The sequence below is a fragment of the Apteryx mantelli genome, chromosome 2, assembly GCF_036417845.1.
Source record: "Apteryx mantelli isolate bAptMan1 chromosome 2, bAptMan1.hap1, whole genome shotgun sequence".
NCBI classification, from domain to species: domain Eukaryota; kingdom Metazoa; phylum Chordata; class Aves; order Apterygiformes; family Apterygidae; genus Apteryx; species Apteryx mantelli.
In genome coordinates this window covers 146,415,043-146,441,915 of record NC_089979.1, presented here as the reverse complement: position 1 = coordinate 146,441,915, position 26,873 = coordinate 146,415,043, and the positions used below count along the sequence as shown (strand labels likewise).

The 26,873-nt window shown below is 37.3% G+C and overlaps 1 protein-coding gene across 4 annotated transcripts in view; it reads left to right on the top strand.

The window, feature by feature from the left end:
- Positions 1 to 295: 295 nt before the first annotated feature.
- The window catches only part of MINDY3 (MINDY lysine 48 deubiquitinase 3), a 67,118-nt gene continuing 40,540 nt past the window's right edge, over positions 296 to 26,873 (top strand). For 2 of the 4 annotated variants that reach the window (XM_067291756.1, XM_067291755.1), the window contains exons 1-10: positions 296 to 482; positions 9,145 to 9,224; positions 11,367 to 11,424; positions 11,907 to 12,080; positions 15,973 to 16,024; positions 17,970 to 18,084; positions 19,443 to 19,516; positions 19,995 to 20,074; positions 25,296 to 25,366; positions 26,566 to 26,646. In XM_067291756.1, coding sequence (XP_067147857.1) covers positions 386 to 482; positions 9,145 to 9,224; positions 11,367 to 11,424; positions 11,907 to 12,080; positions 15,973 to 16,024; positions 17,970 to 18,084; positions 19,443 to 19,516; positions 19,995 to 20,074; positions 25,296 to 25,366; positions 26,566 to 26,646 — 882 coding nt within the window. In that variant the 5' untranslated portion in view covers positions 296 to 385. Of the gene's footprint in view, positions 483 to 9,144; positions 9,225 to 10,018; positions 10,070 to 11,366; positions 11,425 to 11,906; positions 12,081 to 15,972; positions 16,025 to 17,969; positions 18,085 to 19,442; positions 19,517 to 19,994; positions 20,075 to 25,295; positions 25,367 to 26,565; positions 26,647 to 26,873 lie in introns of those variants that run through there. The other 2 variants (XM_067291757.1, XM_067291758.1) reach the window with 2 other exon arrangements.

The window sequence follows — 26,873 nt, the reverse complement described above, 5'->3', positions numbered from 1 at the left end:
CGCCGCGCCCCTCTGGGAGGCCAACGGCCGCGCCCGGCACGGCAGGCCTTACCGCCCGCTGAAGGCGGGGTGGGCGGCGCGCACCGCTCCTCGAGCCCCTCCAGCCGCCGCCTCAGCGAGCAGCGGCCGGCGACGGCCCGGCGCGCGCGGGAGCGCCAGGCGCGCCGCGCCCCCTTCCGGCTCGCGCGGAAGCCGAGGCGCCCGCCGGCGAGGCGGCGCGCCGCGGCGGCGCCTGCGCAGTCCCCGAGGCGGCCGGCGCGCCCCCCCCGCCCCGCCCCGCCCGGCGCGGCGCGGCCCCTCCCGTGCGCAGGGGCAGCGCCTGGCAGAGCCGCCGCCGCCGCGAGCTGCCTTGCCCGCCCGGCCCCAGGCCCACTGCTGCCCCACCATGTCGGAGGCGGGCCAGGAGCTCGTCCACCTGGTGTGGGGCAAGAAGGCCGGGCCCCGTGGGCTCGCCGACACCATCTTCTGCCGCTGGGCGCAAGGTACCTGCGAGCGGGGGGGCCGCACCGCGCCCGCCAGGCCCCCCCCACCCCCCCGGGGGCGCTGCCGGCCTCGCCGCTGTCGCCCTCGCTCCGCCGGGCCCTCCCGGCTCTGCCCCGCGCCCCCGCCGCGCCCGGCACGGCCCCGGCTCCCGCCTGCGCTGCGCCCCGCCGAGCCCCCGTCCGTCCGTGTGTGCGTGTCCGCGCGTCTGTCCGCAGGGCTCTGCCCGCGTGGGCGTAGCGGGAGGCGCCGGTTCCGCGGGGCGGGCGGGCCCGGGCGCCGCGGCGCCGCGGTGAGGGAGCGGGCGGTCACGGCTGTTTGTGTCTCACGTGGGCCTGTGGCCCACGGGAAAAATGATGCAGCACATTCACTTGTTACATATCCATACATATCTTTTGGCAGCTCGGACGTCTTTCGTCACAAATCTCCACAGGAAATTAAAGGAGTAGTGAAGGAAATATGTTTCTCAAATTTCAGTCACACAGCATCTTGCATAGCTTGTGTAAGCAAAAATATACAATTATTTTTGTTTGCCAAGAGCATGGTAATCACAAATCATCTCAAAAGGGGGGACAAGCTTGGGAGAGACACCTGTAGTTTAGTTTTTTAGAAATTGAAGCAGGTGCATGCCATCTTTAGGATCAGTGCTCTGGTATGGCGAGAAATAAGCCATTGTGTGTAATTTCTTCTTGATGGAGATTTTTGATGTTATTTCAAAACTACAATTGCAATGTCTCATCCAGAGATTTACTGATAAAAATGATATGTAAGAAGTCAGTCTGCCTTCCTGTCCTGGCTGAAAGAAAGGAATAACAGCTTTCTCTCTAACTTACTGGCTTTGTAGAATTCTAATAATGGTTATGAAGATCATAATAAACAAACCCCTAATTTCTTGGAGAAAGTTCACAAATGTTAGTGGAATTTATAGGTTTTTTTTTTTTTTTTTAATGGGTACAGACCTCCAGGTAAAGTTGACTTAGTTGGATGATCTCTCTCCCTCTTTTTTTTTTTTTCCTTTCTCCTTAGCACGAGAGTTTCATAATACGTGTAGTGTAGTTGCAATAGATGAATGCGTGATGTTGATTTGGGAGCTGCACAGCTTCTCCCCTGTTACATGACACAGTGCATTAGTAGGTTCTCATATCTTTTTCCCTAGGTTAATCTGTGTTTAGATAAGTCAGTGGAAATATTTGAAAAAAGAACTGCTAAATTCTTCCCAAGTTCTAGAATTTAAGTAGAGCTGCTTTAGCCATTACTTTTTCTAGTGAATTGCTGTTTTTTACTGGAATATAATTTTCTTTTCAAACATCTTTTTAAATTTTAGTAGAGGGCTGCTGTTTTAGTGCAAGAAGTGTTTTTACAAAGTCATCTAGAAGGAACCAGAGCTGTCATGAAGCAAAATTGTTTCCCTTACTGGTAATATTAATTACCTAAATTCCAGTTTTCAAGATACATTTTATTCATGTATAAAATACTGTGAGCTTCAGAATTCATTGAAATGTGTGCTGTAATGCCCAAAACTTGTGTTCCTGTGGAAGATTAATGGAAAAGGCCTCTCATATTCTTGGTGGCTCCTGGAAAGACTGCTATTATTTCCAATCTGCCTTTAGACAAGGTCATAAAACTATCCTGTGTGGTGTTCCCTTCCTCTATATCATATTTAATATAATTAGTTTTGCATAGTAAAAACGCATGACAGTGAGTTCGAATGTGTTTGGAGGTCTTGTGGCAGGACTCACAAAATTCACTTTCAGTCCCTTACATTGGGTGAAAGTATTATGCTGCTACACAAGCTTCAGTTACCTATGCCAAAAAGTATAAAACTATTTGCCTACTTTCTGCAAAGCAGTCTTGTGAACACTGATTTAAAAAAAAATCAAGCTTTATTTCCAAAAACTTCAAAGTTATAAAGATGGCCACTTGTTTCACATCAGATGTTGAGAAAGGATAAAAGAAGTATGAATGTCATTTATTCACTTGAACAGACTGTTTTTTCTAAAATGTAGTGAAAACACTAGTATTTATTTCAGACCTGGTCTGATCTTTCTCAAACCCTTTGGAAGTTGAGAACTATAATTTATATTTAGAAAGGAAAGTAAGACTCAAACCAGTCAGTTTCCTAGTAAGGATTGCAGCTATAGTTTGGGAGTCCTAGTCATGCACCAAACTTGTTTAACATCATATTCATTTGGTCAAAAGTGAAGATAAACTGATCAGTGGCCAGTTAACAAAACTGACCTAGCTATGTGGGTACGCTGTTTGAAGATAAAGTGACAGCTCAAAAATTAAAAGTAATTCCCAGTTTGCCCCATTGGCAGCTATATTGTTTTGATTGCTAACTTCATAAAGACATGGCTGCAAAGTTGATATTTTTTGTTTTTTAAGGAAAATATTTTTGTGTGATTGCATCAGAAGATGCAGTTTGATCCTAGTGAATCAGAATCCTAAAAGTGGACTCAGAGAAATATATGACAAAGGCTTGGTCTGGCTGTGAGCGTTTCCTGGCATAGATATGATGATTTGGGGAGGAGTTAGATAGATGCCTGAACCCTAAAGAAAATACCTGTGTTAGGAGTGTTGTTTTTCTTTAATCCAAGTGACAGATTCCATTCATAAAGCCATTTCTTCAGATCTGCCCGAAGGCACATGGCATTACTTCTGCACAGCTGTAAATGTCTGGCAGGTCCGAGTTCGAATGCAACATCCTTTCAGAATTTCCTAAGCTGTTTTCTTAATTGTATTCAGAAAGAAAGTTATGAAAGAGTTTTTTCAAAACAAATATTTCATTTCAACAGGAAACCCACAGCATAGCATGAAGGTATGTATTCTACAGTTCAAGTGTATATGTCATGTAGACTGTAATAGGGTCCATTTTATCCAGATCTCTTCCAACTTTTATGTTGAGTTGGATGGATAGGTTGACAACTTTCTTTTTCTTTCTCCCCTATTCTTTTCAGGTTTCTCCTTTTACATGCATGAAACTCTTTTGTCTGGTCTAGTACATCTCAACATCACCAGATTGACCTTTACTACACCCTTTGTTGAGGAGCTAAATCCTATAGTATTGTTTTTAACTTACTGGAGTTGTAATACTTTTAGAAAATTATCAAGTCAAGGTTTCTAGGAAAAAATATTTTTACTAGATGAGCAGATATTTTGAGGGAAAGGAATATACATGCCATTCTTCAAGTCTTAAACAGAAGTAGCAATTTGAAAAGTTGCTCTGAGTTTAATTTGATAATCCTTAATTGGTTTGGGTGATTAGAGAGAAATAGTGGTTGGTATCTGTAGTTTTTTTATGTTTTGATAATGAGGGATTATAGAGCATTTGCATTTCTATCTGCTTTCTACCTCTTTGAGTCCCATACTACTCAGAACAAGGTTAATCAGGAAGAAAAGAAAAATGTTTTTCAGAATATTCACAGGGTATAGACAGAGAATGACTGTGCAAACAGCTGGTCTGGAGGAAGTGGTTACACCTACTGGCCCACCTCCATCTACTTGTTACTGCTTGTCTGCCGTAAGTTATTGCCTCTTCAGATCTTTTGGTGAAACTGTTTATAAAATTGCTGCCCTACCAATGCCTGTAAAAATTAGCCAGGTAAACCTAGGGTAAAGATTTTCAAGTCATGATCTGTGAACTGAGTTTAAGGCCTCTGTAGAAATTAACTAAGAAGTTAGAGGTCAAGACTGATGCCAGAATTTGCACATCAATTGAAAATGTATTGAGATCTTCAAAAAATACTGAAAACTACTGACTTAGAACTACTGACTTAGAACTTCAGTTTAAATAGAAAAGTTTGCTCATTCAGCCAAGAGGATGTGGTCTTTCTTGTTTATAGAAGCAATATAATAGTATTGTATACTGTTAAATGTGAGAAGATAGTAACTTTTGGAAAAGAGGCGGTGATGTTCTGCTGGGAACAACAATCTAACACAGCTTTCTCTAAGAAGTATTTCTGTTTTCAACTTTATACTGGCACACTTTTTCTCCTGTTGGAGCAGTATATTTGTTTTGGGGTACTGATATTGTCTTTATAGGCAAAATAACCACATCTTGCTGTCTTGAATAGCACCTGAATGATAAGGTATTGCCAGGACTGTCGAACCCCTTTCTGTTAAATAGAGAACTTTCTATTAAATAGACAGTGTTTATTTCACATACTTCTGTAATGCACAGAGTCATGTCATAAAAATAATGAATTCATTTTGTAGAAGGCAAAACCCCTTGTGAAGTAACTGACTGGAGAACAGCCAGAGCCGTTATGTAATTGAGAGGGAAAAGGATCTTCTGATAGGTCATACATTGGCAGGAGATTAAGGCTGACTGAACTACAGGGTTCCCGGTTCACAGGAAATTTCATTCACTTGATTAAAGTCCAAATCAAACTGAAACTGAAGCTTCTAGAAATGTCATGAACCAGGACCTTCCCTGACCTTACAGTTTCCCAGTGTTATTTACATTATTGCCAGTTTCTCCATCCATGTTAGTGAATTGCATTGTGCACTTGACAGGAGGAATCAGACCTGGCAGGAAGCTTGCTGAATGAAAAGTTAGGCCTTGGGGGAAAAAACTTAGTGTTGTGAGAGACTGTTGACTCATTATGTGTAAGTAACAGCCCTTTCAGCACTATTAGACAGGAAAAATAGAAGACACGATTCACTGTGCAAGACAGTATTCACTGTGCAAAAATGGGGTGTGAGCATATAAATTAAGTTGCTAAGTGAATGAGAAAAAAATATATTTTCTGACTAATGGGCTTGGTAGCTAATGTAGTTGGAATGGACATAGGACGGGAAGAATTTGAAATATCTCAAACTCTCATTTGGTCCTTGGTTGCTTGGTTCCAAAAAGGAAAAGACACTGTTATGACTTTAAGAAAGCATATGGTACTAATGAGTCTGTTCTTCTCTCTAGATGAGGCTGACAGGCTTAGAGAAAATGAAAGCTCTTGAGGAGTTCTCATATTGAGAACTTTTATCAAGATACAGATTTGTCAAAATTCAGAAGGTTCACAAAATTGTGCTTTTGACAAAAATGTGAAGAAAGGCAGATAGGTTGGAACCTCACCTTGTTTTCTGGCAGCTTGGTGCCCAACTTATTGGTAGCCTACAAGGTAATTTTCTTACTTTGCTCAAACCCTTCCAGGACATACTGGCTCCTTATCTACAACTCATTAAATAGAGTTTTGTTGTGGTGTTGCTGTAGTAAACACTTCTTTCCCTTTTTGTATCAGGAAAGTTTTTTTTTTCTCTCACAGAAAACTTCAGGAATTTTATTTGCTCCAAAACTACACTTTGATAACCCAAAGCCCCATGCAAAATGCATCTGTCATTCTACACACAGCTCTAGAGAAAGGATGAAACATTAAGATATGTTGTAAACCTTGTACTTTGGTAATAATGGTAAAATAAAATTATAGTAGTTCTGTCAGACAGTTCTTGTATCCCCCCAAAAGAATGGAATACAATTCTATGGTGAGAGAAGAGGCTGGCCAAGCATAAAGGGGGGGGGGGGGAAGAATAGCACAGCATCTTTGTGGTTAGACTGTATCACAGATGGAACAAGTTGTTTTTCTAATGCAGTTGAAGTCATACTCATTCACAGAACGAAGGAGACAAGCGGAATGGTTAGAGTTGATGTTTGCATAGAGCAAAAAGATTGAAGGTGTACAGTATAGTTTGTAAAATGGCAGTGATACTAATGTCTAGAATGTCTTGGATGTAAATAAATGAATTTTTTTTAGAAATAGGCAAATAATAAAAAGATGTAGAGAAGAATGAAGATGGTCAGAGTAGAAAAATGAATGATTTTTGTAGCAATTTCGACCACAATGTGGAGTATAATATGAAAGAAAAGAGTAGATAGTTAAGTCATACATTTGCTTTGATAAACTGTATGTAGAAAAGTTAAGAATTACATGTTGTAAGAAAAGAAACATAAGCCTTTATAAATGCTAAGTTCTAGGAAATAAAATAAAACTTTTTTCATATGACTGATAGTGGACAAAGGATATAAAGACAAATTGGGAATAATGCAGGCACTGTAGGTGAAAATGTTGGCAGTACTTTGATTGCCAACAGGAATTAAGATCTACTTAAGATCCCTAAGACATAGAGTCAATGGAACAGTTAATAGTGTTAAAGTGAGAAGGAAGGTGAATGATGATAATGTTATTTTATGTCTCTTATAGATAAATGATGATGGTACGTATGGATAAAAGGCAGGCAGATAGGGAAAAAGATGATTTTCAGCTGTGTTGCATCCATTTTGCTATTGAAAATTCCTCTTGAGAGTGAAGGGGGATGTGTGATAGATATGAGACGTTAAGACTGAGAGTAAGTAGAAACTGGGCTGGATCAGACATACTGCAGTCTTGGTTGAAAGCTTAATGGAAGGACATTCATATGAATTGTAAGGGCAGGGTGTTGGGTTGATGGGTATTTACAGAGAGCGTCCATGACATGGTTGTTGAGGAGAGCAAAGAAAAAGTAAAACAGTAGGATTGCAGGTTGAGGTAGCCTTGCTCCCAGCTGGACTTCAAATTGCAGCTTTCTGAAATTCTGCCTGAGCTGATGAAGTTTTAAAAAAGAAAGCAAGACCAAAATCCTGAAGCCTATTATATGCTAAACAGCTTTTAGAATCTTGACATTTACTAAGAATTAAACAGCTTTTTGCTAAAAAGAAATGAAGTATTGCTTTAGACATTGTATATGCTTTTTCTCTATGGTTGTGTTCTGTCAAATTCTGTATAATACTAATTTTGTATTGTCTGTCCCAAATTTGTATTCACACTGGTAGGTCACACATGATTTCCTTTATTTTTAGGAAGCAGTTTGAAAAACAGTGCAGTGGTAAGCTGAGACAGTTCATGCTCTCTGTCAGAACCCTGAAGAATGTGAAATAAATCCAAGATATTTCTTAAGTGTGGTTAAATGGTGCCACAGCCAAGTACGTCATTTTACTGTAGTGGTTAAATCATTAAAACAGCTAAAAACAGTACTGTTGCAGTGTGCTGAGATGCATGCGTTAACACTTCAAGTTAGAGGAAAACTTGGCTTCTAATATGGATAAACCTGCACAAACTAATTAAGATAGTTTAAATGATTAGTGGTACTTCTTATTAGGGCATGTGCACAAGTGAATGAGTTGACACTACTGCAAACTTTGGCTGTAGTATGGATTAATGAAGCTTCATTGCTAAATTAGGCGATGCTGGATCAAGGTAAATAGGCGTGATGAGCATCTGAGCCTTGGACATGAAATACGTCATTGTAATGTACCTTTGACGTTGGGTTCAGAAAGACCAGGACCCTTACTGTGAGATACAGGGGAAACCCCTGTTTTTAAGACCTGTGGCTACATTGATCCATTTTTCTTTTTTTTTTTTTTTTTTCCCCACACTGTTGTTGAATGGCTATCATTTCTCTGCTGAAATACAGCCTACAAAAATATGCGGTAGTCCTCTCTCGTGCTGCTTGGTGTGATGCATCTGTCATGCAGTAGTGGGGAAGTCTGTGCTGGGGGTGCATTTTTCCCATTCAAATTCATATCTATGGATTAGGGATTCTTCTGATGAGGCTGAATGGTAATGATGTGGAATTGGAGAAGGGAGAAATGGTAGGAGAGAAGCACTGAATATCTTTCTGCCAACACTGACTGGCACTGCTGTGAAAATATGCTTTTGTATCCTCGTTTTTCTCCTTGCCCCCACTTGCTTGCCCTTGCCGATCATCTGCTGGCTACTGTTGCATGTTTTTTAGATTACATTGAACTAGAATCACTTGAGCACAATCTTACCAGCACTTAAGAATAATGCAAAATATTACTCACTGTGAGTAAGTTGCTATGTATCAACTTCATCAGGTAATTGTCCATGTGCATGTTTTTATCCATGAGAATTGCAAGCTATGATTCTACATATCTTGAAGGGGGAAAGTTTAAATTTGCTGTATTATGTGACTCTAAGATAACTCTGGAAGTAAAAAACAAAACAAACAAAAAAAACCCTTAAAGATGGAGGTGGGGGAAAGGCAATCTTGCATATCAATAAATATGGTGTATCTTCTGTGAAAAAACACAATGAAGAGGCTTGTTTCTGTGGTTACAAGTGAATATTAGAGTTACTCAGCATATTTCAGGCTTAATAGGAAGCATTGATAGGCCAAAAATGAGATCAGTGGGAGGCATACTGTGCCATTAATAGGGAATAGAAATGCCTTACGCATATTCAGTGAAGCTCCAAAGACTTTTTACATATGATGGAAGACCAAATATTATCACTTATAAACAGGTTTTAATTGATTCGTGAGAAATAAAAATCCGTATTATGACTTCAGCATCCAACCACACTTACTCTACTGACAGTCTTACTTTTAAAAATCCTTCTGCTTCTTTAAAATCCTAGCTGCTGGCCCTTTGTGGTCATGATTTCACTGCTGAGATAAATAGTTCATCTCTTTACTCTCCCTCATATCCATGATTTTTTTTTCTTCAGGTACTTTAACCAGATTCTGCTGCATGATCAGAAAAAAAAAAAACTAGAAAACTTATTTAATCTTTAAAAATGAATAAAGCAGGTGTCATTTCTGTTAAGGAGGAACGTGCATACAAGAATGCTTATTTATCTATTTTACTAAATGTGGGCTGTTTTCATTTGTCAGGATTTGTCTTTAGTGAATCTGAATCAACTGCATTAGAACAATTTGAAGGTGGCCCTTGTGCAGTGATTGCACCTGTACAGGTAAGATGTATTTATTGCAGGAATAGTTTAAAATTTATGAGCCCAAAATGTCATCTTTTCTTCTCAATATAAAAATTATTGCAGATCAGTTTTATCCAATTTCATAATTGTAGTGTGGAGGGGACAAAGGTTAAGTACAAGAGAAGGCAGAGATGGGCTTATTTTGAAAATAAGTTTGCAGAAGTGGGCTTGTTTGAGGAAGTGCAGCAGGTCGATCCAAGCAGAGGTAACTTTAAAGTGGGGAATGCACAATAAAGGGGAGCAGTGAAAGATTTAGATATAGATGAAATTGTTGTGAAAGTGAAAGCCTAATCTTTTTTCATCTCTCAAATTCTCCTTTCCTTGGAAGGGTAATATCTGTGTCACAATAGCTGCTTTAGCTAATTGTATTAGAAATACCTGAAGTAATTTATTTTCAAACCTATCTAGATTTATTATGTAAGAAGAAGAGAAATGTTAAACTTCCCAATCCTAGTTAGCAAAATAATTGAATAGAAGCATGTCAACTGAATGTATTTTATTCTGGACACCTGCTCAGAATTTCAGATGTGCTTGAATATGCTCAAGTATCTGTGATGGTGAATTTTGGGTTTGTTACTTCATTGTATCTTGTGGGCTATGTGCATACCCTTTGAAATACTATTTCTGGGGCAACCCTGACTCTGGTTTAGAGTTCAGACCTGTAGGCTGGATCTGCTCTGCTCGAACAGTCTGTCTAGTATGCGGTTACTCTTTATTCTCTTAGGAGTGCCATGCAGGGACAGGCAGACACTGAGTCGTGAGCCAGATTACTTTTTCTGGTAACCTTCTCTTGTATCCTCTTACACACAGATCAAATTGTGCAGGTATGTCTAGATCTGTGTTTGAGGCCTTGTCCCCTGATAGGGGACATACTTCATTAAGTCTCCTATCAGGATGAATCTGATCATGGAATGAGAAGTATCCGAGTCAGACAACTGCTGTCGTGGGGTTGCTTGCATCTGTGGTGTGATGTGATACTCATGAATGTTCATATGTAGCCCTTCAGACACTCAACGCCGATCACACCGAAAGACTTGTTCCAGAGGAAGGGGCACCCCTTGTTTAGGTTGTAAACTGTGAATAGGACTTTTGTATTTTATCATTGGTTGCACTCTCTAACATGGCTTAGTTCTTTGTCTGTCTCTGGTCTTAAGACCAGATGTAGCATGTCTGGTATGTGATGTGAGAATTGCAGGCTTTTTATTTTGGGGGAGTGGGGGATAAATGAATCAGATCAGCCAGCTCCTTGAAACATTAAGCAAAGGCTGAGCCTTTACCAAATCAAATATTTTTGTAGATGGTGTTTTTGCCAGCTTATTTATATGTAATTTAATTTCCTTGAAGTTAAGTATTTTAAAGCAAATTTAAGTCGTCTGAGTTTCAGTTAGGGAAGGAGGAAGGGATCAAACATAGAGATCTTGTAGTGCCTACTGCTGCTGTGAGTTACTAAAAACAAGAGGTGTGCTAAAGAGCTCTGGTGGGAGAGCCAGGTGAGTGAGTCTGTCAGGAAAGAAGTGAAAGTTTGGTAGCTATTTTTAAGGTGCTGCATATATCTGAAACAGCACATACCAGAGGCATTAGAAAGCAAGAACCTGCTTCCTGAAACTGCTGCTTTCTTTGTTCTTTTGTAACCTAGAACTTATCAGTTATAGTTATTTGAATTGTAACATTAGTTTTGAGGAAAAAATGGAATAGGGATTTGGAGATGTATACATTTCTTCAAGTTATGACTTGGAATGATTCAAGTGGGTGGGCTTTTTAACTGCTAGAGAGGTTTTATTTGATCTCTGGGTGACCAGAGTTGTCTTGTCGGTTGAATGTAGCAAAATATTTATACCTCCACTCCTGGAGTCCCCTGAGTCTGGATCTGTTTATGCGAATATACTCTGTGTGCATTCAAGGCATAGCTGAGGTTTGAACTTAATGGTATTGAATTTATTTATAAATAAGGCCACAGTTGTAATTAGTTTGCATGTGAAAAATCAGTAAACAGCCCAGGCTCAGGTCCTCCTATTGAATAATGACAAGCTTGAAGCCTTTCCAGTAACATGCAAAAATGATTTGGTGTAGAACTTGTGATGGTGGTGTTTTGTATTTTAATAATTATTTGATGCTTTGAAGGCATTCCTTTTGAAGAGGCTTTTTACCAGTGAGAAGTCTGCTTGGAGAGACTGTCCAGGTACCAAGACCTCTTTTTATTTTCATTTTTTTCTTCTTTTTTCAATAATGTGTAAGGCAAGTCACAGTGCAAAGAATTTAAATGTTTGTATGCTTTCTTTTTATTTAAATGTACTTCTGTGCCATTTTATAGGAGGTAGACAGTATCATACTGCGGGTCTCTAAATTCCCATTTGTGAGCTCTATGCCAATCTGCAGTGTTTGTGTGCTTGTATAATATCAGATTAATTGAAAGCCATTATTAGGATAAGGGATGGATTGGAAATCATATTAAAACACTTTTCTAAAGACAACTTTATAATTCTCTGGTCCAGTATAGTTGCACAGCAATTAACATTAATAATTAACTTTAATAATATAAAAATTAATAAACTGAAATAATTATTTAGAAAGCATTAATCTAATGTATGTATCAGATACTAACAGCATATTTAAGATACTTATTAGCAGCAATTCAGTTCATGTAGGTCTCTGATCTTTCAGAGGAAGAACAGAAGAACCTTCTCTGTCATACATTATGTGATATTTTGGAAATGGCTTGCTCTGATAATTCTGAGTCGTACTCTCTGGCAACATGGATAAGAGGAAAAACAACTGAAGAAACTGCTAGTATTTCTGAAAGTCCTGCAGAATCTAGTCATCAAGAGGAACAACCCTGTAAGATGTATTTCTTTTTTAAATTACCTATCATTCTGTGAAGTATTTTGTTGTTTTGAGGGCCTACAGCTTTTTATTATTATACAGATGAGGTTTTTGCCTTTGTGATTCCATTGAGAATAGATAGGTTTTTGTCTGCCGTAAATTGAGGCATTGACCCTTTTTGTAGAAAGGAATGTGGTATCACTGGAGTTCTTTCATATGTTTCTCTTGAGTTTGAGCAATTTGCCTAATCTTTTCAATTTTATTTTATAATTTATTGGGACCTGAAGTCTCTAATTTGGAAATATTTGTATGCTTCCTAGCACTGGAGGAATATTGTAAATTGTAACTTACTGTTATTTTATTTCAGCCTTCGTAAGAAATTCTACAAAGCATCTGATCTATAATACTCTGGATCCCCTTTTAGGCAGAAGTAGCCTCCTTCCCTCATGTTTGATTCTATGCAGTACCAATACAGCTTAACCAAATCGTCTTCTGCTAGATTAACAGAATTTTTTTTGTAGGTTAGAAATTTTTGTTACCTGCTTTTTGCTAACATCTTGATTCCTTCATTAGTAACTGGCATCAAGGACCTAGTAAACATCATCTGTTGCGCTAAGATAAGGCATCTACGCATATCTAACCACTGTGGTGTCAGTGACATGGAAAAATTTTAATCTGTGTGCACATGATCATTGAGATGCCTGTTTATTAATCTTTTTAATAGGAGATATCTAAGGTGTTAAACGATAAGTTTCTTTTAGTTTTTGTTCCCAGTGTGCCCCTTCAGAAGTATGAAAAACTCTTCACACGAGAACATGCTTTTAAAGATGCCATCTTTTGATGGAAGGTATATGTTATTCTGCAGTTTGTGCCATAAATTCAATGTAATAATTGTACAAGTGGGTTTGTACATGAACTGCTAGCTTTACCAATAAGTAGTGCTGGAGTGTAAAAGTCATCTTTATTTGCTTCTGTGAATTGCTCCAGGTGCTTAGATAATAACTGCTCAAATAATTAGAATGTCACTTAATCGAAAAAGCTGATCACCAGCTAAGAGTTACAAAGTTACACTTTTTTATTTAGAAAAAGTATTAAACAGAAGTTGTCTCTACAACTTTTCTGTTAAAACATCTGTTCTTTCTTTGAAAGATAATAATGAGGCAGTAAAAACTTTGAAATTATAGATTTCAGTGGATTTTCCAGTTGCCTATGAAGCTTTTGCTCATACTATGAAGTTTTCTTTAAGGGGGAAAAAAGAAACAGAGTCTAGTTACCACTAGGCTTTTACTGTACTGTTTATTAATATACTGCCTTGTTTTAAGGAAAAAAGAAACAGAGCCTAGTTACCACTAGGCTTTTACTGTACTGTTTATTAATATACTGCCTTGTTTTAAGGAATTTTAACTGTAGAAAATATGTCCAGCAGAAAGTCTTTTTTGACTCAAGCTCCGTTATTACCCTCAGCTCTGACACTAAATAATCCATACTATTACATATCTATATTTTTCATGTTTCCGTACAAGTCTACAAGTTCTGCCTGACCTTGTACTTTACACACTGGGATGTGCTTGGAAGAACAGGATATGTTTACCATGAACAGTCTGCTTTTGTCATGAACAACCTTAATCGTTTTAATTGTTCACTTTCTACTGTCATTGCTAGACACTGAACATATCTCTTGTATGTGCTCTGTAGTTCAAACAGTATTTATTTTTGCCTTATATAATGTAATACACTTTCTGATTTAAAATTTGTTTTGTTTTTTTTTCTGTCCTGCTATTAACTATGGATGGAAATTCAGTTTCTTACTTGGTTGGGCTGGGGACAAAGATATAGATAAGAAGATATTGGTGATGCTGAGTTCTGTCACTGCTAGTGTGAAAGAAAAATTTATTTCTTGTTTGGTTGCTGTTATCAACAGAAATAGAAACAGGCGTTGCCATAGTTTGCAAGAGTTCAGAGATGGTGTAGAGTGAGGAGGGAGTATTACAGATATGCTTCCATGTGGCAGGCTACTGCTATTTGGGAATTGAATATGGGAATGTCCATGAAATATGATTAGACACAGCAGTATAGGTATGCTTTAAAATTATGTTCTAATTGTCTTTCTTTTACAGCTCATACTCTATTGCTCTCTTTCTTTTCCTTTCCATAAAATATCATCTCCATCTAACCTTGTTTGGGTTGTGTCTACCTACACTTCTCTTTAGGATTTCTTCTACTTTCCCTTTGTTGTCCGTTTCAAACAATAGTTCTCTTACCATTTCGCTCAGTTCTGTAGTAACAGAATGAAACCAGCTGTAACCCAGCTGTGTGAACAAAAGGTGGATTTGAGCACACTTACTGAATTTAGTTGCATTTGTTTCATCTGCTCTTGTGGTGTATACCAATGAATTGTTGTTGGCCATGCATTTGGCTGTAATAGTGCAAGTTCTCAGGTTCAAAGATTGCTTTATATAATTTATTCCCTCTAACTTTTTGCATACAAAAACCCTATATTCTGAGAGCTTTTTTTCGTTCCTGTAGCAATTACAACCTTTCTTGTAAAAACACTTGTTAATCAAAAAAAAAAAAGTGTTTGCAATTTTGCTGCGATGCAGATTTGTATTCTGTTTCATATTTTTCAAAAATGTTAGAAAACCCACAATTTTTATAATTCTAATTTTAGTCTTGAAAACCTAACTTTTGCAATTTTCAATTGTTGTGTTTTTTTAAAAGACAAAACCAATCACTCTAAGACTACTGCTTCCTTATTTCTGTAGTAGAAATAAATTGAAAGTGTCATTCTATTGCTGGAGAGAAAATCAGTTGTATCTGCATGTAAGTAAATCAAATGCACCTTTCGACATACAGTCAGAAAGGGCATAAAAACTATAACAAGGAATATTCATGGGAAGAATTGATCAATAATATTATAAGTGCTTCAGGCATCCAGTGAATTGTATGCTGTCAAATTCAGTAGCTGCATTATTTAAAAATTAAACATTAAGTGGCCTTTCTCAGAAAGTGGATCCATCTGTTTTGTATATTACTCCACTAGCAGTAAGATGAAATCAGTATGGACATAGAGGGCACTAAAAACTGCTATAATTCTTAATATTTGAATGCCTGTAAGAATTAGGTAATAACACAATTGACAGATATAACTTCCTTTTTGTAAAAGAAAACCTGTTTTTAAAATCTCACTTCATCTCCCTGGTTTGGAAATGTTATGAGAGGAACGAAGATATAAAGCCTGTGTTGAACCTGGGAAGACACTAGTTGCTGTATTTTTTTTCTTTCTTGAAGTGGCACTTCTATCTGAAAGGCTATTTATCCACTATTAATTGAAAACAATGAAAAGCTTAGTTAAAAACAGGATGTATAACACTATATGGAATAATTCTACTTGTATGTAATAAATAAGCGTTAAAAGGGAAAAGCAAAACAAAAATAAAGTCCCAATAATACAGATGTCTATTTGAAGAAAAAATACAGCTTTCCTACATTGATACTGCTCTAAAATGGTCCAAATAATCATGCTTGCTTTTCAGTAGGAAATAATACTTCTTCTTGACCTGCAGAATTATATCTATAGCATGCTTATGCTTGATGACTTTGTAACAGTCATAATTTGTACAAAATCAACAGCATCATATTTGACAAATATTTTCAAGACTACACGCTCCAGTGGCTTTGTGCTCTTAGTAAATTGATTACTCCAAATAGAGATGTAGTCAAAGATTTGTATGATGGACTCTTAATGTTGCGGTAAATTAGTTTATGCTAGTCAGTTTAAAAAAAAGAATATCAAGGCAGGGTTAAAAATTAAAAATATAATTATAGCTTGAAAATATACTAGCTTGCTGTGTGTATCTTGTGTCATTTTTTGCCATGTGTAGTGCTGAAAAGTGTCTCTTGTGTATAGCTGCCTTGGCTGTCGAAGAGCTTGGCTTTGAGCGATTTCATGCATTAATTCAGTAAGTAACATGTTGGAACATTTAAAATACAATATTTTGAAGTTACACTAATATTCACAGCCCCTGAAAGAGATATGTCAAGGTGCTTTTTAAAATGTTTCTCACCAGGTTAAACTTGGAATTCAAGTTTTTATTTTATTTGCATTTTACAATTTAAAATGGGGTATAATTTTAGGCATAAAAATTAGGCTTAAAAAAAAACTGGAGCCATGTAATGTGGGAAATTGCCCAGATAAGTCGTGCATTTCAAAGATGTGAACACAACTAATTAAGATGCATATCTAATGAAGTTAATGGTGTTAATCCTCAAATTTTTGTGCACAGTCTTCTAAACAGTGATTCTAACTGAAATACTTGCATGACATATACTGAAAAAAAAAAAGTTAGCCTCTACTGTTTTTTCTGAATTGAGACAATAGAAGAAACTTTTATAAGAGTGTTTCATATACGTTACTTATTTTTGTCTCCTTAAGCACTGTGGGTTTTGGGGTGTAAATGCAAAGTTTACAATTCGAGTGAGTTTATTTTTAATGGTAGTTGCCATTTATTTGCACAATGAATAGTTTAATCTTCATAAAAATAAATGCCGAAGAAGAAGAAAAAAGCAATGGAACTTCAAAAACACTTGAGATAGGAAAAATTACTAATTTAAACCAAAATAATTTCTGATTATTGTCTTCAGTTTGTTCTGCTCTTTAAAAATATTTTCATATAAGGAAAGAATATGTAATTTCTGTAACCTTACCCTAGCCAAACACTGATCTCTCCCCAATCTTTGGGTTTGTGATGCCCACTTCAACTTTTCTCAATCTGTGCTGTTGGAAATGAACACTTTGGCGTATGCCTTTAGAGCAAGTTGAGTGGTAGGTTTCCGAACTGTCTTTGCCTTATATATTCTGTTGATGAAAAAAAGTAGTTTAAAAATCTCATGTGTTAGCCAGAGTAAACCCACATATGAATATGTTTGTGCAGATATACAGATTTTTTTTTAAACAAATTTTACTAAAAGCAGGCAAAAAATAGAAAAGGAAAATAATATACCTAAGTTTGTGCAAGATAAGCAGAGAATGAGATCTAATTTGAATAACTCAGTATACACTAATGTTTGTGTTCTGAAAAGCAGTATTTAGCTCTGAGTATCCCAAGAAATAGCAAGTGCATCACTTCTCTGGAATCTGATGGATCTCTTCCTTCCCTCTGTTTTTTATTATTTACTTTTTTATTTTTAAACATGTGGTCCACCAGCCTTACCTTATAAGTCACACAGCAACGCTATTATGCAACCAGATATTTTCCCAGATGTTTATTTACAACTGGTGGTTTTGAACAGTTTACTTTTTCCAAAGCTAGAATCTAACAAAATCAAATTCTAGCTGGATTTCTTCTAAAGGCTGAACAACTGCTTTCAAAAGTTGCACTTTGGAAAGCAGCCCATGTGTTGAATATGGTAGTGTCTGATGAACATGAGATGTCATCGAGAAAGAGTTTTAACTGTTTCCATGGAAGTTTTTCCCCACTGTTCATGGACTGAATGTCTGTCAGAACAATACATAATGCAAACATTATTCTGCTGACATACAGTCTATTCACAGCTTCATTATTAACAGTGTTTTCCAGAACTGTTTGTTCAAGCCACTCAGCTCTATGGCAAGTGTGTGTAACTATGCTTAATGTTTGCATATGAAAAATATGGTCATTCTTGCACATTACTCCAGAATTATTTACTATCTTCTCATGGATAAATGCTAATGACTCTGTGGCAGTTATATTAACCACAGAATAGCTGCTGTGTTATTGTGTATATAACACCAATTTTGCTCTGCTTTTATTTCAACATTTCAAAGTTAAGTCTTAATATTTCTCGTTTGTACTTTGCTGACACTATTCTAATGCTTCATCTAAATTTGCTTTTTTCTCCTTTTTTTGTTGTTTTTTTTTTCTTTAGCAAGCGAGCATTCAAAAGCTTCCCTGAACTGAAGGATGCAGTTTGGGATCAATATTCAGTGTGGACAAACAGATTTGGAGTATTGCTGTTCCTATATTCTGTGATACTAACAAAGGTTTGGGTTTTTTTTGTTTGTTTTAAGAGAAAGTTTGATCATGTTACCCTTTTTCTATAAAAGGTGAACACTAAACTTGTATGAAGAACCAAGTCAAAACTACATACATGGATGGAATGGTATATTTGTTTGTGTTGTAATAGATTTCCAGCACAGAACCTTGAAAAGCTCAGTCTCATTTTTTTCCCTGTCTGGAAGAATTACAAAACTTTGTAACATCCTGCCCAACATATTCTGACCATTTGCTATCAAGAGGAAGTAGTGTGTTTAAGTCTTGGTTCATTACATAAGAACACCTACCTTTAATTGGCTGTAGCTAGTGGTGTACCCCAGGAGTCAATACTGAGTCTAAAATTCAACTTACTCATCAATGACCTGGATGAAGGGACAGAGTGCACCCTCAGCAAGTTTGCTAATGATAGAAAACTGGGAGGAGTGGCTGATACACCAGAGGGCTGTGCTGCCATTCAGAGGGATCTCGACAGGCTGGAGAGGTGGGCGGAGAGGAACCTCATGAAGTTCAACAAAGGCAAGTGCAGGGTCCTGCAGCTGGAGAGGAATAACCCCCGGCACCAGTACAGGTTGGGGGTTGACCTGCTGGAAAGCAGCTCTGCCAAGAAGGACCTGGGAGTGCTGGTGGACACCAAGTTAAGCATGAGGCAGCAATGTGCCCTTGTGGCCAAGAAGGCCAATGGTATCCTGGGGTGCATCAGGAAGAGTGTTGCCAGCAGGTCGAGGGAGGTGATCCTCCCCCTCTGCTCAGCCCTGGTGAGGCCTCATCTGGAGTACTGCGTCCAGTTCTGGGCTCCCCAGTACAAGAGAGACATAGAGCTACTATAGCAAGCCCAGCGAAGGGCTACAAAGATGATTAGGGGACTGGAGCATCTCTTATAAGAGGAAAGGCTGAGAGAGCTGGGACTGTTCGGCCTGGAGAAGAGAAGGCTGAGGGGTATCTTATCAATGCATATAAGTATCTGAAGGGAGGATGTAGAGAGAATGGGGTCAGACTCTTTTCAGTGGTGCTTAGGGGTAGGATGAGAGACACAAACTGAAACACAGGAAGATCTGTCTGAATATGAGGAAAAACTTCTTCACTGTGAGGGTGACAGAGCCCTGGAACAGGTTGCCCAGAGAGGTTGTGGAGTCTCCTCCTCTGGAGATTTTCAAAATCTGCCTGGACGTGATCCTGTGCAACGTGCTCTAGGTGACCCTGCTTGAGCAGGGGAGTTGGACTAGATGATCTCCAGAGGTCCCTTCTAACTTCAACCATTCTGTGATGTTTTACAATTGCATTCTGTTGTTATAAATGTTGCTATTCATCCTTAAAAGGGCAAAAAATACTTGTAATTTTTTCCCAGGGAATTGAAAACATAAAAAATGAAATTGAAGATGCAACCGAGCCATTGATAGACCCCGTTTACGGTCATGGAAGGTAAGCTGGAAAGTATGGTTGTTACCACTTAAAATAGATTAGTGGAGTAGTTTTTAAATGTTTTTGTAACTGATTGTTCTTTTATGAAATTATTGACATTACAAAAAGGATTCAGTTGTAACTTTATAATAGTTAAAAGCAACACTTAATATAGCGTCCTGTTTCCACACTTTTTCCATTTTGTGCATCAGTGGTTCTGAGGAAATGTTTCTTTTATTGCTGATTTTTTTGAGGAAGAGTTCTCAAATTCAGGGCTAAATTCTTGTATCAAATTGTTGATTGAAAGAGTAGAGATCATATTAGTGTGGCCAAACTACATATATGCTCTGATTTAAAATAATATAAGTAGAAAATGTCTGTTCAGCTCCCCAGGTAATAAAATAATTTTTTCATTTACTTAGAAATAACCACTTTTCAAACACAAATTGTGTGTCCCTTTTAAAAATGTTGTTTAATAATGTTTCTTTATATTATACAGCCAAAGCCTGATTAACCTTCTGTTGACGGGGCATGCTGTTTCTAATGTGTGGGATGGAGACAGAGAATGTTCAGGAATGAGTAAGTTGATTCTATTTTACATTTCTTCCTAATTTTTACATGCAATGAAATGCTGACCTACAAATTTGGAATGGGTGCCATATTTCTGCTTTGATAGTCTCCTTGTTTACTGTTCTTTAAGTAGACCTCAAATGAAAATAAAACATAACTGCACAAAATCTCTGATACTAGTATCAGTGAATACAGGATTCACTGCAGGCTCACACTATAAAATATCTGATGAGCTGGGTGATGGAAGGGAGTGCATTCTCAGCAAGTTGGGGAGAGCGGTTGATACACTGATGGGCAGTGCTGCCTTTCAGAGGGGCTTTATCAAGCCAGAGAAATGGGCTGACAGGAACCTCACGAATTTCACCAAAGGCATCTGGGATGGACTAACCCCATGTAACAGCGCAGGCTGGGCACTGACTGGCTAGAAAGCAGCTTTGTAAAAAAGGACCTGGAGGTCCTTGTGGACAGTGAGTTGAACACGAGTCATCAGTGTGCCCTTGTGGCAAAGAAAGCCAGCTGCATCGTGGGCTGTATTAGGAGGCGTGTAGCCAGCAGGTCAAGGGAAGTGATTCCTGCCGTCTATCTGGCACTTGTCTGACCACATCTGGAGTATTGTGCCCAGTTTTGGACTACAGAACCATAGACTTGTACAGATGAAAGCACATCAAAGACCATGTTGTCTGAACTACAGCAGTGAGGCAATTTAAAATATCTTTAAAGCATATCTGGTGTGGTTTGCCTAGCCAGTTTTCAAAAATGTCTCATAAAGATGACTTCACAGTCTCTGTAAGTGTTAGACCATATTAATGGAAAGTTGCTGGGTTATTCTTCCAATATCCAGCATAAACCTTTTTGTTGTAAACTAGGCTATTTTTTATTTATTCTTCATACACTTTCACCATATCACCCTTTTCTGTATTAAGTCTATTTTCATAATTTTTCATTGTTTTTCTTCCCTTTTTTTTTGACAAAGCAAACTCTCTTTTTTTCTTTTTTTTTAAGCCTTTGTTCATAGCTTGTGCTTTCTAGACCTCTTCAGAGGTCTGTGGCATGGAAGTATAGGCATATTGAAGACATCTTTAAGTATGATGCCTATAACAGCAAGCCTCTAATACACAGAGGTTATTAATATACTTTGGAATGTGAATTATCTTTTTGTGATGGCAGGGCATTACTGACTCCCTAGATTCTTTTATCAGTGTGCTGCTACTTGACCAGATCTTCCTCCATTTTATATTTCTTCATTTGCTATCTTCTTTCTAAGAATAGTATTGTGCTTTTTTGTTTTTTGAATTTCATCTTACAAGTAGAAAAAATGATCTGAAACCAGTAACACTTCAAATTCTGAAAGTGCTCACATCCTGTCTCCCACTGCCACGTACTCCATCTCTCGTTCATCCACATGTTTTTTACAGAATTTTCCATCATCTAAGTCATTGTTGGAAATACTGACTTAAACTGAGATTTAAGACAGATCCTTGCAAGACCTGAATTGAGGCTGTACTTCCATATCAGACTTCTCAGAATGACATTTGGAGACTGTCAAAGGTTAATAAAAGTCAAATCATATGGTATCTAACTCTTTTCACTCTTATCTGCTGGCCTACTTAACAGGGCATTTGGACTGGATTAGTGCAGTCTGTTATTGATGAGCCTGTACTGGCTGGTTTTATATTTTCATCTTTCTAGTGCATGCAAGTTGATTGCTAGTTTGTTTCAAGACCTTTTGGAGGTTAAAGTCATCCTTTCTCCTTTTTTTTTCTTTTGTTGTTAAGCACCCTGTTTTCACTCTTCCACACTATTGGCACCTCTTGTGTTACACATATATATGGCAATTATTAATTGTTCAGAGATTATTTTATGTAGTTACTTAAGTGTTATATAACAAATTTTATTTGGTTTGCAAGCTTGAACTTGTCTGTCTTATTTATAGTATTTTAGCCAATTTTTTTTTTCCAGATGACACCATTATCTCCTTGTTAATCTTGAGTATGCTAACATCATTTACCTTTTTCTGCATATTAAAGCAAAGATGGCTTTGAGTACTTTTACTTTCTCTGTATTATTTTCTTTTGTCAGTCACTTACTACTGATTCCTTCTGTATGTACAGAATGCTGTTGTCATTTATCCTCCCCTTGCTAACTGAAATTTGTATTGTAATTGTCTTTCTAGTTTTATCCGTACATTCCATTCAGCATTTTTAATTTTCTCTTTGATTTTCGGATTGCGATTTATGAATCATAACCTGAATTGTGCTTGCAACTTTTCTTTGCATTGGGATAACTTGCTGTTCTACATTTAATATAACTGTTATCAAAAGCTTCTAGTTCCTTTTCCCTCCTTTGTCTCTGTTTCTTTCTGAGAGATCTTGCTCATTAGTTGGAGCTGATTGCCGGTGCTGCTCGAGTTTTCTACATGTAAACATAATGGAAAGAGATTTCAGGTACTCCTGTAGTTAGTCTAGTCAGTTTAGTTGAATTTCTGAAACTAAGGGGCAGGAAAGGTATTCCTGGGTAGAGAGGGAAAGGGGTTGCTGAAGAACTGCAGCAAGCAGAGGATGTGAAGTAGTTCGCGGCATATTTGCAGGGGCAGCAGTGAAACCATAGTGAGAAGGTTCCAGCTGCAGTGCAGGAACAGGAAAAATATTAGATAAGTGATACTGTTATCATAAGTAAGTACACTTACAAAACTGGATTTTCAAAATGACACTTGCTTTGCATTTTGATGCAGAAATTGTGTATAAAGCTACTTTACCTCTTGTTCAACTGTTTCGATAAGTCATCTTAGTTACTTAAGTAAATGATCTTTAAAGTTATTTTTAAACTATTTTAAAAGTACTGTCACTAATTTCATGAGTGATAAAGATGATACTGAATTACAAACTCCAGGAATTAACAAGTAGTTTGCAGATGATATTCAGAGCTCTAACTCTTGTGGTATTGCAAAGTGTCCAAGCAGACCAAAGGTTATTAATTACAGTTCCTGTTAGCCACTGCTTGTATTAACAAGTTGAAACTATCTAGGCTTTCTGGTTGAAACTATGAAGGCTTTCTAGCCTTCTCTTTGGTCTCCTACCTGCATAGTGCCATTTAAACTGTTCTTGTTTTAATCTCTTTTTGTTATCGCAGTTATCCATGGGAGGAAGTATGAGGGGTTGTAGGTTTTTTGTTTTCTGAAGAAAAGAAGCTTACGTGTTGCTGTTCATCTGTCTGCTCTCTGTCTTTCATGAAATAACTTTGGACACAACTAGTTTCGATCAAATTTTGTATGCAGCATTTTACAGAGAAGTTTCCGCAAGCTGCCTGAGAGAGAGAAACCCAGATTAATGCCTCCTATGAGAAAGACTGTATGCTGAACTCAGTGTCTGTTAGGTTTTGCCTGTGAGTTGACTAGTCGGCACGTATACAGCTTATAACTACTCAGCATACGCAGCCTCACTTGACTGGTATAAGAAGATAAATGAAATTGGGAATATTGAGGAGAAGCAGGGGATAGAAAATACAGTGGAGGACCAGGTATGGGGGGAGATGGTTACGGTGTTTGGAGAGGTTCTGAGGATAGAAATCTTGAAAAATCTCACTGTTTTTTCTTTCTTTTTATGTTTTGTGGGGGTATTTTTGCCAGAACTATCCACTTATTTTCAATTTTGTATTTAAATCACAAACGTTATATTTTATTGAACATAGCCAATTAGAACAAGCTTCTCTTCATTCTTGTGTGAAGTGCAGCTATTTAACATGGAAAAATACTGCAATAACGTGCCTTTTTTTAAGTGGTGCCAAGAATTTGTATTGTTTCAGATTGTCACTAGGTGGCAGTATCCTGATGCAGTTGGTACAATGTCATTAAACTTTAAAACCTTCATCATTATTTGGGGCCTGCACTTTAAGGCTCTGATTTCCTCTCTTTTTGGAGATGGGATACACTTGCAAAAGTCCTTTTAAAAAAGGAGAAACTAGCTTTCTGGCAAGAGGCAGAGCTATTCATTTCTCTTTAAATGACCTTTGGTGTTATTAGATCTCTTCCAGTGGGGTTGTTTCCTTGGACACGGAGGGGATATGTACAAGGACTAGCTTTAGTTTAGGCTCCCTTTGCTTCCTCTGAAGTTACCCAAGAGTAATTTTTTTTTTTTCTTTTTTCTCTCTCCACTTCTCTGTTGATTGATTCTGAAGGAGGCATTGGTAGACCAGTGTCCACAGGCTAAAGTTAACCTAATTCCTTTCAGATACACGATCTATTTAGCAGTCTGCTGTCTGTTTAGGACATTCATTCTCCATGGCTACTGTTGTAGCCAGGATCTCAACTCTTAGTTATCTGTCCTAGTTATCATCTCGTTATCTGTCAGGGGAAGCAAAATATATATATTTTTTCTGAATAATAAATATTACATGTATCTGACCTCTTTGCTGTTTTGTCATGGCCATCAACTCCAAAAATTTGAAGCCTTTGTCTAGCAGCCTGATTTTTTACATTCATTTTCTTATCTTTTTCTTTTCCTCCCCAAAATTCATTTGACAAGTTAGCTGAAATTGTGGTCCCTTAACGTACTGTTGCGTGCTTCTGCCATTCCTTTCCCTTCATTGTACATATAAATCTCATTTCTGAATAAATCTCATTTCTCTCATTCTTTATTCAGGAGCCTCAAATGAGGCCCTGTAAGTACTCTTTCAGTCAGAAGTACATAAACAGTTCAGCTATTCCTGACAGCTGTGTGTGCTTGAGAGTGGTATAATAGGTTAAATAGAAGTCAGTATAGGAAATCGGATTCAGTGAACTTTCCTTCCTACTAACAAAACTATTATTTAAAAAGATATCATTTTGTATTCATAATATGACATGATGAAGATAAATCTAGCCATGGAACTCTTTCCCCCACCTCTCCCAAACAAAATATTCCTTCAGGATAGTTGTTCTGTTCCTAAGAATAGTTTTGGTGCAAATTACAAGTATATCTGTTAATAAATCCAACAACTTTTGGAAACAGACTATCAACAGCAAACTTCTGTTAAAACCATCCATTTGGCTCTTTTTATTTTATAAAGAGGAAAAGCATTAAAGCTTTGCAGTTTTTTTGACCATACCTTAATGATTTACCATTCATTGTTGATAAAACTGCATGATTTTCTAAAATTGTTATTACTTGACTAATTTTGGAAACAAGCGAAAATGACTTAAATGAGACTTTGCAGGTTTTTTCTAAAATAAATCTTGGGTTTTGTTTTTGAACAGAACTTCTTGGTATACATAAACAGGCAACAGTAGGCTTTTTGACATTGATGGAATCTCTCAGATACTGTAAGGTAAGCTTTTTTGGGGTAATTTAAAAATTTTTTCATTAGGGCGTTGCAGGTTTCTTTGCTGACAGCATTACTAAAAGCTTCACCTTGAACAATCAAAGATCTTAAAGAACTTTTGAAGTACTTTCAACTTCAAATTAAAACTGAGAATATTATATAAAAAAGTAATAAAATTGTTAAATGCAACTTTTTGAATAAATGTTGTTTGCTATTTAAATTAAAACTTCATTGCACCAATTTTTATACAACCAATTAGAAGCTTGTTTTTACAAAAATAAAGATTAATGCAAGTTAAGTAGATAGCTATAAAACTGTCCCCTGTTCACAATATCAAGTCCCAAAGTGACTTGCTGTTGTGAATGTTTTGGTACCATTTTTCTCTTTTTATGCTATGACTGTCTTCCATTTAAAATAAATAGTCATATGTAGACAAGGTAGAATTGCTATTAACTAAATGTGTCCAGAACATAATGTGTCCAAGAGCTGGCAGTTACTTTATGTATCTATCTGTGCATATCTGAACTTTACAGAAGTACAACCTAATCTGTATCCCTTCTTCTGGTTGTGATACAGAATTTCTTGATTTAAGGATTCTATTTAAGAAATTTTGTGCCTTACAAATAACACTTTTGAAACTGAGGATTAATACTGTTACTTTCCAAAGGTTTTTGGTTTTCTTTGCTTCTTTTTCAAACTATATTGAATTCCTTTAACTTAGATTATGGTTAAAGAGGTTGTAGTTCACAGAATGTTGGTATATTGACTGTAGCTATCCCTTCACTTATGAGGTAAATGTCAGTTCTGAATTGATATATCCAAACCCAGCTCATAAATCAAGTGGACTCCTACCTCATTTAGGATCTGACTGTATGATTATTAAGCACAAGAGTAGTTATTCATGTGCATTGTTTGAAGCATTGTGTCCCAAGGTTGTAATATGGAATAATGTTGTTACCACTTTTTCATTAAAGTCCTATTTCAGTGATATAAGTCTTATTTCAGTGGTTGTTTTCCAAGTCAATCAGAAGTCAGAGATCAAAATTAGAATCTAGTTGTTTTACATTGCTTTGTAATTTTGATTAATATTTTGTATTAATTTTTGAGAGCAGTTGGGACTTCATTAACTGGACTATCATTAACTTAGTCTCTAATTGAGATTTTGGGTTTGCTTTGTGTTTCTGATTTTACTGAATCTTTTTTAGGTTGGCTCCTACTTGAAATCTCCAAAATTCCCTATTTGGATACTTGGCAGTGAAACGCACCTCACGGTCTTTTTTGCCAAGGTATGTGAGATGTAACTTTTGTTGTGTGACCTCAGGCAGATAAACACCACATAAATCCAAAGTTCTGTATTGCAAGTTTCACATGGCTTTAATATAAAAAAAAAAAAAAAAAAAAAAAAAAAAAAAGTTGCCAAACCTTTTAAATAAGCTTTCCCTGAAGGCAGATCTGTTCAAATGGTTTAGTGATATCTCTTAAATTTTAATGGAATCTTTTGATTCTAGCTTAA